Source organism: Mesoplodon mirus (assembly GCF_964341445.2).
Source record: "Mesoplodon mirus genome assembly, chromosome: 4".
NCBI classification, from domain to species: Eukaryota; Metazoa; Chordata; class Mammalia; order Artiodactyla; family Ziphiidae; genus Mesoplodon; species Mesoplodon mirus.
In genome coordinates, this window is record NC_138979.1 from 175,074,898 (window position 1) to 175,087,929 (window position 13,032).

The following is a 13,032-nucleotide window of genomic DNA, read 5'->3' on the forward strand; positions in this document are numbered from 1 at the left end:
TGATTTTCATTCCTTTCAAAATACTTTCAAATTTCTATTTATTTCTTCTTTGACTCATGGGTTATTTAAGTGTGTTGTTTAATTTTCAAGTAATTGGGGATTTTGTGCCAATCCTTTTCTTATTATTTTCTAACTTAGGCCCATTGTGGTCCTCCACGTACTTATTATTTGAATGCTTTTAGATTTATTGAGTTTTGTCTTATGGCTGAGAATATTATCTATTTTGGTAAAGGTTCCATTGCACTTGAGAAGAATGTGTGTTCTGCTCTTGGTGGGTGGAGTTTTCTACAAGTATTAATGAATTCTGGTTGGTCAACACTTTTGTTCGACTCTTCCATATCCTCACTGATTTTCTATCTGCTCGTTCTGTCATTTATCGTGAGACGTGTTGAAATCTTCAGTGGTAATCATGGTTTTGTTTATTTCTACTTACCGTTCTAGCAGTTTTTGCTTCATATATTTCAAAGCTCTGTTATTAGTTGCTTAAACGTTTAAGGGTTTTTTGTCCTCTGGATGAATTGGTCCCTTTATCCATGGTAGAAGATCCCCTTAGAAATGATCCTCTTTCCTCCAGCAGTGTTCCTTGCTCTAACCTATGCTTTATCCTTAATGAATATGAACACTCCACCTTTCTTTTACTTAGTGTTAATGTGGAATATCTTTTCCATCCTTTTACTTCTAACCTCTCTGTGCCTTTATATTTAAAGTGGGTCCCTTTTTTTTTTTAACCTAATTTTATTCCTAAGGTTCAAACTAGCTAGTGGGTAGCACTGAAAATACACTTTCAATATATAAAACAGTGTAAACTGATTACATGTTAATAAAGAATTTAACACACACACTTCTCTAATGAAGGAAGCTAGATGGAGCCCTCGCTAAAAAAAGCTGTACCTGAACAAAAATGGACATGTTTAGTCTCAGGCCCTGGCAATTGACTATAGAATGTCAGTTGTTCCCAATTACGTTTAAACGCAGAAATAGCAACAATGTGGAAAATTACATTCATCAATCAAACAGTAGCATTTAAAATATACATGACTAATAAAATGAACATTCAGAGGTGCCCCTGTTCAGTGTGTACCATGTCGGCCATTTGCAGACAGTGACCTCATCCAAAGAGAGCAGAAGTTTCAAACATTTGAGTAGTTTAAGTTAAAAATAGGATGAAGGAGAAATAAGAGAACAGGGTAAATGTCCTCCAAAGAGAACAGTAGCTGATGCCATAAGCAGTCTGACTTCTGTGATTAGTAATAAGAGATGTGTGAAGAAGCCCAGCAGAAACTGGGAAACTGAGCCAGTCCTCCAGCTGACAGGCATACAGCATGGACCAGTGCTGCTGCAACTTAGGATGAATCTTTCCCATCCCCAGTTAGTTGTGAAAATATTTTTTAAAAATAGCTTCAAATTTTGAACAGGAAGTTTCCAGTCCCTTCTGTGCACTGAAACGTCTGGGATCGAGCTTGGGGGGTCCTCGGCTTCAGGACTTGAACACGTGCACGGCACGCACCACGTACTGCCGGCAGATGGGACACTCGCTCATGCGCTTGCCGCACTTGGTGCAGGTGACCATGTGCCCGCACTCGAGCAGGACGCAGTCGATGATGGCGTCCATGCAGATCCGGCACAGGCTGTCATCCTCCTCGTCCTGCAGCTGCAGCCGCTCGCCATATGACTTTTGATTTTCTTCATTCTCTTTGTATAACCGGTTTACTTTCTCTACTAGCTCCCATTTTTCACAACAGCCAGAATAGTTGACAAAATTCCGAGCCAGGATTTCCTTGAGCTGGTGCACGCTCATCCCTTCCACGTCTTCAAGGCTTGACAGGTCAGACAGAGAAGCTCTCACTCTCTTCTTAGCGAGGCCAGATGTCCGCTCCTCCAAGTTTTCTTCATCCTCGTCATCATCGTCGTCATCATCATCTTCTTCATCATCTTCTGTGTTTGCTGAAGCTATTTCACTTCGCACCTGTGCCAGTACTCCAGATCCTAAGGTCCGGTCTCCACCCATAAGCTCTCCCTGAAAGGAAGACACGGTAGCAGATGGGGCTGTATAGTTTGAAAAAAATGAATGTGTAAAAAAGCTAGAAGTCTGGGACCTTGAGGAATTCAGACTGCTCGTGTCCAGGTTGTCCTCAGAGCCCAGCCCACGGTGACACAGTACCAGATCTACCAAGTCTTCTTTCTCTCGACAGGTATCGATCGGTATGTTTCTAAGAATGAGATACTGCCATAGATCCTTCACTTTCAGTGGCATTAACCGAGGGCGCTGAAAGGTTGTCTCTTGTAATAAGTGACAAGTGGAACATCTACAGAGATTTTCTTGTAAGATCGAACAAACGGAGCAAAAATCTTTCTTGCAGTCACAACATACATGCTTCTTTCTAAAGACTGAAAATGAAAGTCCACAGGCTTTGCAAACTATATTAGGCCCTTCTGTAGGTGCTGGTGGGTAAGTGGAAAAATCAGAGCTCGGTGTAAATCTGAATGGACCAGTGCCTCCTGCAAATCCTGACTGCTGGCCCCTGACAGCTCCAGTCCCCATGACTTCATTCAGCAGCCCACAGCACGAAGCCCACATAGACGTGGCACCCGCCTTCATGGCCGCGACCGCTGCGTCTGGGTCGACTCTGCCGGGGAATTCAGCACCATAGCAGCTCCTAGCGCAACTGCCCTCCTTCCTCTAAAGTGGGTCTCTTGTAGACAGCATATAGTTGGATCTTGCTTTTTCTTTCCCCAATCTGAAAATCAGTGCTGGCTAATTAGGTGTTTAAACATTTACAGTTAATGTGATTTGATGATTAGTATGATTGGGTTTAAATCTACTATTTTACTATTTTTTCTGTTTGTTCCATCTATTTTTGTTCTCACTCTCTCTTTTTTTTTCATTTTCTGCCTTCTTTTGGAGGAACTGAGTATTTTTTATTATTCCATTTTCTCTTCCCTGCTGGCTCACTAGCTAAAACTCTCTGATGTGTTATTTTAATGGTTGCTAAAGGTTTATAATATCCGTATTTAAGCCAGTCTATGTTCGAACATTATTATGTCTCTTCACATATAGTATAAGTACCTTAAAATAGTGTATTTCCATTTCTCCCCTCCCGGCCTTTGTTCTATTGTTGTCATACATTTTACTTCAGCATGTGTGCTGCCTGCTGTTCAGTGTCTGAAAGCTGTCATTTCATGTATTTTGTCCACTATTTTTAGTCATTTAAGGCAAGAGGGTAGATTTAGCTCTTGTTATTCCATCATATTCAGAAGAGAAATCCTAAGAGTTTTTTAGCCACATCTTTTTAATTTTCAAGTAAAAGTTTTTCATCTCTGTTCATTACAGAAATTTTAGAAAATGTCAGACAGTACTAAAAAGAAAATATTACCCATAATATTATCACCTAGAAATAACCCCTATTAATATTTTACCATATTTCCCTTACCTTTTTTTTTTTTTTTTTTACATTCTCACACAATTGAACCTATATATAGTCTTATAATTTAAGGGGAAGAGGACATTTTCTTAAATAATGAAAAACTCTTCACCAACATCATGTTATTAGCTGTCTCCTAGTTCATTGTCTGTTGGCTGTTTAGTGTGCCTACCCATTCCTGCCCTAGTACCATGCTACTAATCCATAAAGCACAAATAAGTCTAGGGCACCTGATCCATCATAGGTACTACCCAAGCCATGAGGCCATGAATGAGATCCTCTCCCTTCGTCCCAGGGCCTTAAGACCCATCATGTCCAGGGAGGGAGGAATAACCTGTAAACAGATCATTTCACACAGGTAACAAATGCTGCCAAAGGCAAGAAAGGAAAAGAAACTTTGTCAGGGAAGCTGAACAAATCTTCACAAAGAAGGTGGCCTTTGAACTAAGTCTTGAATGGCCAGAAAAGGGGCACAGCAGGTCAAGGACACATACAGGTAGCATTCCCGAGGTGCAGAGTGGCATGGTGCCTTTGGAGAGCACCCAAGCTCTGCCATGTGCCGGGGAGGAGCAGGATGTGGCAGGAAAGGCTTCAGGAGGCCAGATTCTGGGGTCCTGCTAAGGAATTTATATTTCCTCCTGTGAGCAACAGGAAGCTCATAGAGGTTTTTTCAAAAGGGAGCAATCCATAAATCATACTTGCTTTAGTAGCCATCACTCAGCAAAAGATGCTGGCGATGCACGAATGAACAAGTAACAACACACAGTCCTTGCTCTCTGGGAGAAGACCACGCTTTGCATTTCATTGTGAATACACTGTAAAAACTGTAATAGCGATGTGTTACAGCTGTGCCCCACTGAGAGGCGAGGTCAGGAAAGGTTTTGCAGGGTTTATTGCTCAGCAGGAAGAAGAGCAATAAGGAGATCAGAATAGGCCTGGTGAGACTAGAGGAAGGCCTAAACTAAGGCCATGAGGACCATGGTGATGGAAGGAATTCAGGAGGCATTTCTGAAAAAGAACTTCGGTACACGTTGGATTCAGGGAGATGGAAGAGGACAAAGGATGATTGAGGTTTCTAACTGTATTCACAGATGCGTACAGAGCAGCTACCGTGTGCCAGGCTCTGTGCTAGGCACCGGTGACATATCAGCAATCAAGTAATTCCCAGCCCTCCAACTGCTTGGAATCTAGAAGGTGAAACAGACAAGCAAACCAGCAATTACAGCATTAAGTTAGGCCTACCATAGGGTTAGGTAATGTTGCTCACAGGAATGTACATAGGAACTCACAGAGGGACACACAACCTGGTCAGTCCTCAAAGATTTGGCGGACTCATGATGTCTAATCCAAAACTTGAGATACACTCTAGAAACTATCCAGCCAAAGAGGTGAGTGGATAATAAAAGAGAGTTCTAGGCTTAGGTCCAGAAGTTGGGGAGAACGTGGCAGGGGTGTAGTGTGAGAGGGGTATAGCAAGAGATGAGATTGGAGAAGCAGAGAGAGGCCAGTGTATCTGAGGAATTTGGACTTTATTCCAAGGACTACTACAGGGTTTGAAGCAGGAATGTCAATTTTGCCTTTTAACCGAAGTTCTAGTTGCAGAATGAAGAATGGGTAGGAGTGGGACAAGACTGGTGATACCCAGGCAAGAGAGATGATGGCCTGGACCCAGGGATATGGCCGTGATGGATCAGATAACTATTCCAGTGCTGGAATCAATGGGACGTGAAGTTTAACCAGATAAAAGATGTAGGGCAGTCAAGCTAACCCCAAGGGTTCTGCGTTGGGGTAATGGTGATACTCTTCACCCAAAAGGGAGGGAAAGGTTTGGGGCTTAAGGATGATGACTTCCGTTTGGAGCAGGTTGAGTTTGAAGTGTCAATGGGCCATGTAAATGCAGATGTCCAGCTTCCTGGAGAGATCTGGGTTGAGATATAACTTTAATGACATCAGGATATAGATAGTAGTGAAAGCTCAGAGAACATGTGAGTGCTGTCAGAGTGGGTTGAACATGGGAAAAGGACAGAACACAGACAGTCGTGAGGAAAACCGACATTGAAGGGGGGTACAACAAGAGACCATTCAGGAGAACAAGAAGGACCTACCGGAGGCCTGTGGAAAAGCAGAGGAGTGTGGTGTCATGGAAACTGAAGCTACAGAGAGTTCCAACAGAAGAGGGGTCAGTCGTGTCAAATGCTGCAGAGAGACCACGGAAGATGAGGACTAAAACATATCCATTGGCCTTCCTGAAAAGAAGTTTCAGTGACTTGTCTGAGAACAGTTTTCTGGAGGTGGGAAATTAAGCCCATATTCCAAAGGTTCCAGAGGAGTGAACTGGAGATACGGAATGGGAACAACTGATTCTCTCAGCTGTTTGAAGACATTTGGCAGGGAATTAGAGGAGAAGGAAGAGAGGTAGTGATCACAGGAGGAAACGGGAGAGACCTGAACAGTGTAAATGCTGATAGGATGGGTCTAGAGAGGGAGAATGAAAGATACAGGAGAAAGAGGAGGTAAGTGATGGAGCAGGACCCCTTGGGAGACAGGTGGGAGACAGGTGGGAGACAGGCACACATGGCAGGATTAACCTTAGTTGGGGGAGGGCCACCTCATCCCTTTCTCTTTCTCAGAAGAGAAAGCTAGAAGGGTGTGGAAGCAGGGATGTGTGTAGGTTTCTTGAGAAGTTCTGTGCTAATGGCTTCTATTTTCTCTGGGAGGTGTCTGGGTAGTTGAATTCACACAAAGATAAGACAAAGAAAAGAGCGAAGTGTTGGCATTCCTTGGGGAGCACCAATTCCATGGGGTGGATGGAGACGGAGAAACCAATGAAGGGAGGACCAGAGAAATGGAAGAACCAAGCGGTTCCCTAAAGCCAAGGGGAGAGTTTCAATAAGGAGGAAGCGGGTCAACATAGCAGAACAAGTGAGGACTAAAATGAACTGCTGGATCAGGCAAACCCAAGAACAATGAGGCAGAAGTCTAATTGACAGAACTATTAGGACAGTCATCTGGAGACAGCAAGTGTAGACAACTCCTAAACTTTAAACAGATTGAGTGGTAAATGGAAAGAGGTAAAAGAAATTCATGTAAGGACAGTTCAGGGTAAGGTTTTTTTCCCCTGTGGTCCTGCCATTCTCTCCCTGCGGGTGGTGTGGCTCGGTGGAACAGGTGTTCGTCTAGTGTGATTTGGAGCTTGGGCTGGAGGCGGAGCTTGTCAGGGGCACGGCTTGTTGGGGGTGGGGCTTGTCAGTCTGCACTCCTCACCGGCTGTTCTGGGTACAATAGGCAGGTTGATGGACGGAACTTTTGTGGCTCTTCCACGGGAACGTTGAGGAACAGAGGTTAAGTAGCTTGCCCAAGTTTCCACAGCTAACACGTAGCAGAACCAGGTTTTGAACCCAGGGAGTCTAGCCATAGAGTCCATGCCCTTAACTACTCTGATCTCCTGTTAAAGGTGGGATCCCCAATCCAGCCCTCAAAAACCTTCATGAACGAGACACTCCAACCCACAAAGTCCAGAAAAATATTTGGAGCTAGCTACTTCAGGGAAGGTCTGTCTCACGTACAAGGAAGCAGATTTCCACTTTCAAGTGTACATGCTAAGGAAACTTCTTTAAGGAAGCCTATGGCTAACAGAGCCTCGTAGGTCACCCATTTTAACCAACATGGGGACTCCTGTTCAGGGGGCTTCATTCTGGAGATTTCTGAGGCTTGAGAAATCTGTAGCTCATGGCCTTGCTGGACGACATCATAGTAAGGGCCTGATCTGGACCTTGACATTTTGTCTCCATCCCCATCCTGCTGGCACTTTCCTGGGCACACCATGTGCTTTTCGAGCCCCTTCCGAGGCACTGGAAGTTCCCTGGCCTGGAACATTGCTCCCATCATTCTTTACCTGGACTGCTCATCTCAGGCCTCCTCCATCCACCTCCCAGGGGAAGGCTTCTCTGATGTCCCTGACACTCCTCCCCTGGCCTTTCCCTAAACCCAGTCAGAGTTAGGGGTCTCCCCACAGTATCACCTAGCACCCCAAAAGTCAGCAGGGTTCACTGATTAGGAAACAGCTTTGGAGTCCAAAAGACTGTATTTCTCTTACCTGGTTCTGCGTCTTATCGGCTACGTGACTCTGGGCAATTTATTTTACCCCCCGTAAGTCTCATGTGTAAAATGGGAATAATAATACCAGTCGTACCTACCTCATGGGCTCCTAAAGTAAAGGAATCCATGTAAAGCTCAGAGCACAGAGCCTGGCACCTAGTAAACTGTTGCTGTTATCATGATTATCATTCACTTATACTTGGTATGTTTCTGTCTTCACCGCTGCACTTGCAGGCGGGACCTGGATTTATTCTTTCTTCATGATCTTAGTGCACAGCCCATAGCCTGGCGTGCAGTGGGTGGTCAGTGAATATTGTGGTATGAATAAATTTCCTGTTGGCTCAAGGTCCTCCACCTGATGTCGTGAGAACGGGAAGGGGAACTGTGGGAGGAAACACGGGCTGCAACCTGCAGGCAGGCCTCCGAGCTGTGAAGAAGATTCAGAGGCAGGGAGCCCTCTTCAGGTGTGGCAGCTGCAGCCACATGCCCTGTGCTCCCAGCCTTTCTCCCAAGAGCAGTGACACCTGGCAGGCTTGATGTACCCACCAAGAAAGGTGCTTGGAGCAAAGGCAAACAGCCCCTGTCCTGGGGGCTCCGGGTGATGGTGAGCGGGTCCTGGCACAAACCTGCCACCTCAGGGGGTGAGTTCCATTTGGATTCTGACCTCTACCTGGTCCCTCATCTCTGATAGGTCCCTATGCCTTGACCTCTGTCAGGATTCTTGTACTTTGCTTCTACCTGACTATAAATAGGTAGCTCATGTTCTCTTTGGTTTGACCTGAAAGCACTAGAATTTTCTGCCCTTGCCAACAATCCTGAGTGATCTCTACCAACCCTGCAATGGGCTTTCCTACCACAGTACTGTGTTCTCCTACCCACAGTGCCTGCTCCCCTACCCGTTTGAATAAAGACCTGGAAAGAGGTGAAGGGGTGAATCTTGCAGCTATCCGGGGGAAAAGCAGAGAGAGTAAAAGGTGCATGAGTGGGCCTGGGATGTAGAAGAAGCAAGGAGGCCATTGGGGCTGGAAGAGCAGAGGGGGTGGAGAAGTCAGAGGTGAATTAGGGAGGGGGCAGGTTGGGTCCACTGTGTAGGTTCTTGTAAGGACTTTGGTGAATGGGGGTCACTGGAGGGTTTGGGACCAAGGAGTGTGTGATCTGACATATTTCAGAAGGGTACCTCTGGCTGCTGTAGGATGTTTCAAGGACAGCAGCAGGGAGACCAGTCAAGAGGCTACTGTAAGTATCCAGAGAAGACAGCCACAGCCTTTCTGCGCAGGTTAGAAATCAGAAATGGGGCCCACAGACTCAGCATCTGGCCCTCCTCTCCTTCCAGGCGCCTGCTGCTCTCAGGGCCATGTGTACGGCCAGTCAGTGGACAGTGCGGCCACTGTACGCTGTCTGTTACTGATGGCGCTGGCTCCAGTCAAATATGAATGGAAATGCTATTCCAGGTGCCGTGGTGAGGGCAGGATGGTGGGAGTCAAGTGTACCGTGTGATTGGGCCATTGTGATTATGTAAGGAGTTTTCCCAAGGCGCACGATGAACATTCAACTTTACAGAAAGCATCACTTAGCAAACACTGTGCAAGGCGCGATGCTTGGCCCCATATGTCAGTAACAGCAGCCCCTTTAAAGGGCTAACTCTTCAAACTTGAAGGCACCACTCTAGCATTTTGCCTGTATTAGGTCATTTAATCCCCACAAAAACCCTATGACGAAGGTGTTGTTACTACCTGGTTCTGCAGATGAAGGAACCAAGGCATAGTTTAAATAATTTGCTCAAGGTTAAGAGAATGATCAAACCCTCTCTGCATCCCTTTGTAGCTGAGTGTCCTTGGGAAAGTGATGGGGCTCAGATCTGAGCCCAGACAGACTGACTTCAGGCTTGGTGTTCTTAACCATTGTGTGTGTGTGGCGGGGTGGCCCCGGGAGGGGGAAGGCTGAAGGACAAGACTCTGCTTTTAAGGAACTTAAAGTCTAACAGAATACAAAGAAGTGCTGATCCGGAACTCAGTCCAGGCCTTCAGGCCACAGCAAAACAAGAACACCCAGATTATCAAGAGAAATTGTGGGAGTTCCCTGGAGGTCCAGTGGTTAGGGCTCGGTGCTTTCATTGCCAAGGCCTAGGTTTGATCCCTGGGCCGGGAACTAAGATCCCACAAGCTGCACAGTGCAGCCAAAAGAAAAAAGAAAAAAAAAAAGAAGAGAGAAGTTGTTTGTGCGGAGAGCTGAAGAGAAGTGTATTCCAAGGGAGCTATCAGGCAACCACAAATATCTGGACATTGATGGGACAAATTGCCCCTTCAGATAAATTCTGCTACCTTTTGGGCCTCAAGTCACTTCGGCCAGGTTGAAGGAATCTCTCTGTTGAACCTACACTAACCACTCTCTTGTGCCTTCGCAGAGAAACTCATCCAGAAGATTCAAAAGCACAAAGAGAGAGCTGATTTTTTAACTAAAAATTAAACTTTAAAGCTTTGAGTATCTGGTATGTGCTGAGCTCACAGTCTAGGAATGGGCAAGCGTTCATCAATAACTAGCACGGTGAGGTCAGGGCCTGAGAGAAGCAGGAAAGGCAGTTGGCAAGGGCCTTGAAGGATGAGGACATATGTTTTGGTTTTGTTTGGGGGGGTTTCTTGTGGAGGGGAGGGGGAGGCTCATAAAAAAATCTAGAAATAGAACTACCATATGATCCAGCAATTCCACTCCTGGGTACATAATCCAAAGAAATGAAAATGCTAACTTGAAAAGATGCACGCATCCCCCTGTTCATAGCAGCACTATTTACAATAGCCAAGATATGGAAGCAACCAAAGTGTCCATCAACAGATGAATGGATAAAGAAGATATGGTATTTATACACAATGGAATAGTACTCAGCCTTAAAAAAGAATGAAATTTTGCCATATGCAGCAACATGGATGGACTTGGAGGGTCTTATGGTTAGTGACATAAGTCAGACAGAGAAAGACAAATACTGTATAATAGCACTTATATGTGGAATCTAAAAAATAAAGCAAACTAGTGAATATCACAAAAATAAAGACTCACAGATATAGAGAGCAGACTAGTGGTTACCAGTCGGAAGAGTGGGGGGGAGGGGGAAGATAGGAGTAGGGGATTAAGAGGTACAAACTAATATGTATAAAATAAGTAAGCTACAAGGATATATTGTACAACACAGGGAATACAGCCAGTATTTTATAATAACTTTAAATGGAGTATAATTTTTATAATAAGTATTGAATCAGTAAGTTGTATACCTGAAACTAATATAATATTGTAAATCAACTATGCATCAATAAAAACAGTCAATAAGAAAACAGACAACCAAAAAAATATATATATGGTAGAAGGAAAGACTCCGTTCACATCACCTACAAAAGCTAAGAAACAGAATTCAGTGTGACAAGATTTGTGATGGATTTATATGAGGAAATGACAAAATTCTACTAAGGCTTATTTTTTAAAGATTTCTATGAATGGATAGAGATACAGTGTTTTCCTGGTGGGAAAACTCAATTTAGTAAGGATGTCATTTCTCTACCAATGAATCTCTAAACATAAGGCAACTCTAATCAGAAATCCAAATATCTTTTCTGGAACTTAACCAAATAATTCTAAAGCTCATCAGGGAAATTGGACATGAAATAAGCTGGGCATTTTTGAAAAGAAAAAGGAGAAAGGAGGCAGAGAAGAAGAAAAAGGAGAAAGGAGGAAGAGAAGAGGGGACAAGGAAGAGGGAAGTCTTCACAGATATTAAAAAAGGAGAACTATTTGGGTTTTGGGTACCAGTCCCAGCATAGACAGATCAATGGAACAAAATACATAATCCAGAAACAAATTTAAGAAAGGTGCCTCTGATAAAAATGACATTTCAAGAGAGTGGAAGAGAATGGACTATTTAAAAATGATGCTGAAGAGCCTACACATGTGACAAAGTTGTGTAGAACTAAATACACACACACATGAGTACAAGTAAAAAAGGCAAAATGTAAATATAAGATGGTAGGTTATAGCAATGTTAATATCCTGGTCATGATATTATACTGTAGTTTTGCAAAGTATTAGCAAAAAACTGGGTAAAGTATAAACACACTATTATTTCTTACGATTGCTTATCAGTTTGCAATTATCTCAATAAAAATTTTAACTAGAAATAGTACTGAGAAAAACAAACTAGTATTTTCAAAATGTTAGATCCCTACAGTTAAAGAGGAATGATTATCAAGTTTTAAAATTCAAACTGTAAGTGAATACCAGTATATTCTTGGGGTAAGGAAGGACTTTTTTCTCCATGACTCCTAAAGCCAAACGCCACAAAAGAAGATTGATGGAAACTGATAGATTTTCCTACATTAAAGTTAAAGTTCGGGGCTTCCCTGGTGGAGCAGTGGTTGAGAGTCCGCCTGCCGATGCAGGGGACACGGGTTCGTGTCCTGGTCCGGGAAGATCCCACATGCCGCGGAGCAGCTGGGCCCGTGAGCCATGGCCGCTGATCCTGCACGTCCGGAGCCTGTGCTCCGCAACAGAAGAGGCCGCATCAGTGAGGGGCCCAAGTACGGCAAAAAAAAAAAAAAAAAAAAAAAAGATAAAGTTCAGCATAGCAACAAAACATGTAAAAATAAACGACAGACATAAATTGGGAAAACTATTTCAACATATGTAAAAGATGACAAGTTAATTTCTTAAAAATCTATGAAGTGCGCTCACAAATCAATAAGAAAAACAATAGATACCCTAATTGGAAAATGGACTAGACATGAATAGGAATTCACAAAAGAAGAGAAACAAAAAAAGGCCACTGAACATGAAAAATGTAGGCAATGAAGCAGAAATTGGTAGAGAAAGAAAGTATAAATTATGGAAGAAATATAGTTGAAGGAAGCTGAGAGGTGATATCTTATTTACTGATACCAATTAGCTCAGCGTCTGGCACATAGTACATGCTCAATAAATGTTTGTTGCATGGATGAGTAAGCAGAGAGAAGAACACGGGTGACCTGTCAAGGAGAAGGAATACTTCAGATGCACATGGGAGAGAAGAGAAAGGTAGAAGTGTAGCATAATTTTAAGGGAGAAATGGGCAAATTAGGTGGACTTTGATCGTAGAGCCCATTTGGCCAGTTAAACCAGAAATGATGTCATCAGAAGAAAATCCCTTTGTGTCAACTCCAGAAAGCCTCCAGTGAAAGTACACTCAGATAGGAGAGTCCCTGAGATAAAGCTTAGGGTTTAAACCGTTCTTTTCAAGGCCTATTGTCTGAATGTGCAGCTGCTCAGTCCTCTTCCCATCCCCCAGTGGGTAACCAGTGCCTTTGCCCTTTTCCAGCCCCATGTTTTTGCCGCTCAGCATAAACAGTGTGATTGACGAGATGCACATCAGATTCAGGGTGCACCTGGATTCTGGTTTGCACTGGGCACCTCAGACTTGTTCTCCAGCTTTTAAGTTCACATTTCCCTTTTCTGAAGTAACTTAGCAGAGACCCTCGCATTTGGGTTAATAGCCTGA

General features: G+C 43.9%; 2 protein-coding genes and 1 long non-coding RNA gene across 3 annotated transcripts in view; 1 reads left to right on the forward strand and 2 right to left on the reverse strand.

Annotated features, from left to right (window-relative positions):
- Positions 1–13,032, reverse strand: part of LOC309802031 — a 622,798-nt gene that overhangs the window by 428,152 nt on the left and 181,614 nt on the right. The window lies entirely within an intron of this gene.
- Positions 1–13,032, forward strand: part of KCNK13 (potassium two pore domain channel subfamily K member 13) — a gene marked incomplete at its 5' end in the record, with an annotated part of 123,080 nt that overhangs the window by 85,578 nt on the left and 24,470 nt on the right. The window lies entirely within an intron of this gene.
- LOC309803550 (E3 ubiquitin-protein ligase RNF34-like) lies at positions 1,323–2,674 on the reverse strand. The gene has a single exon (XM_082619941.1). It carries the CDS (start codon positions 2,597–2,599, stop codon positions 1,478–1,480), a length of 1,122 nt encoding a protein of 373 aa, XP_082476067.1. The 5' UTR covers positions 2,600–2,674; the 3' UTR covers positions 1,323–1,477.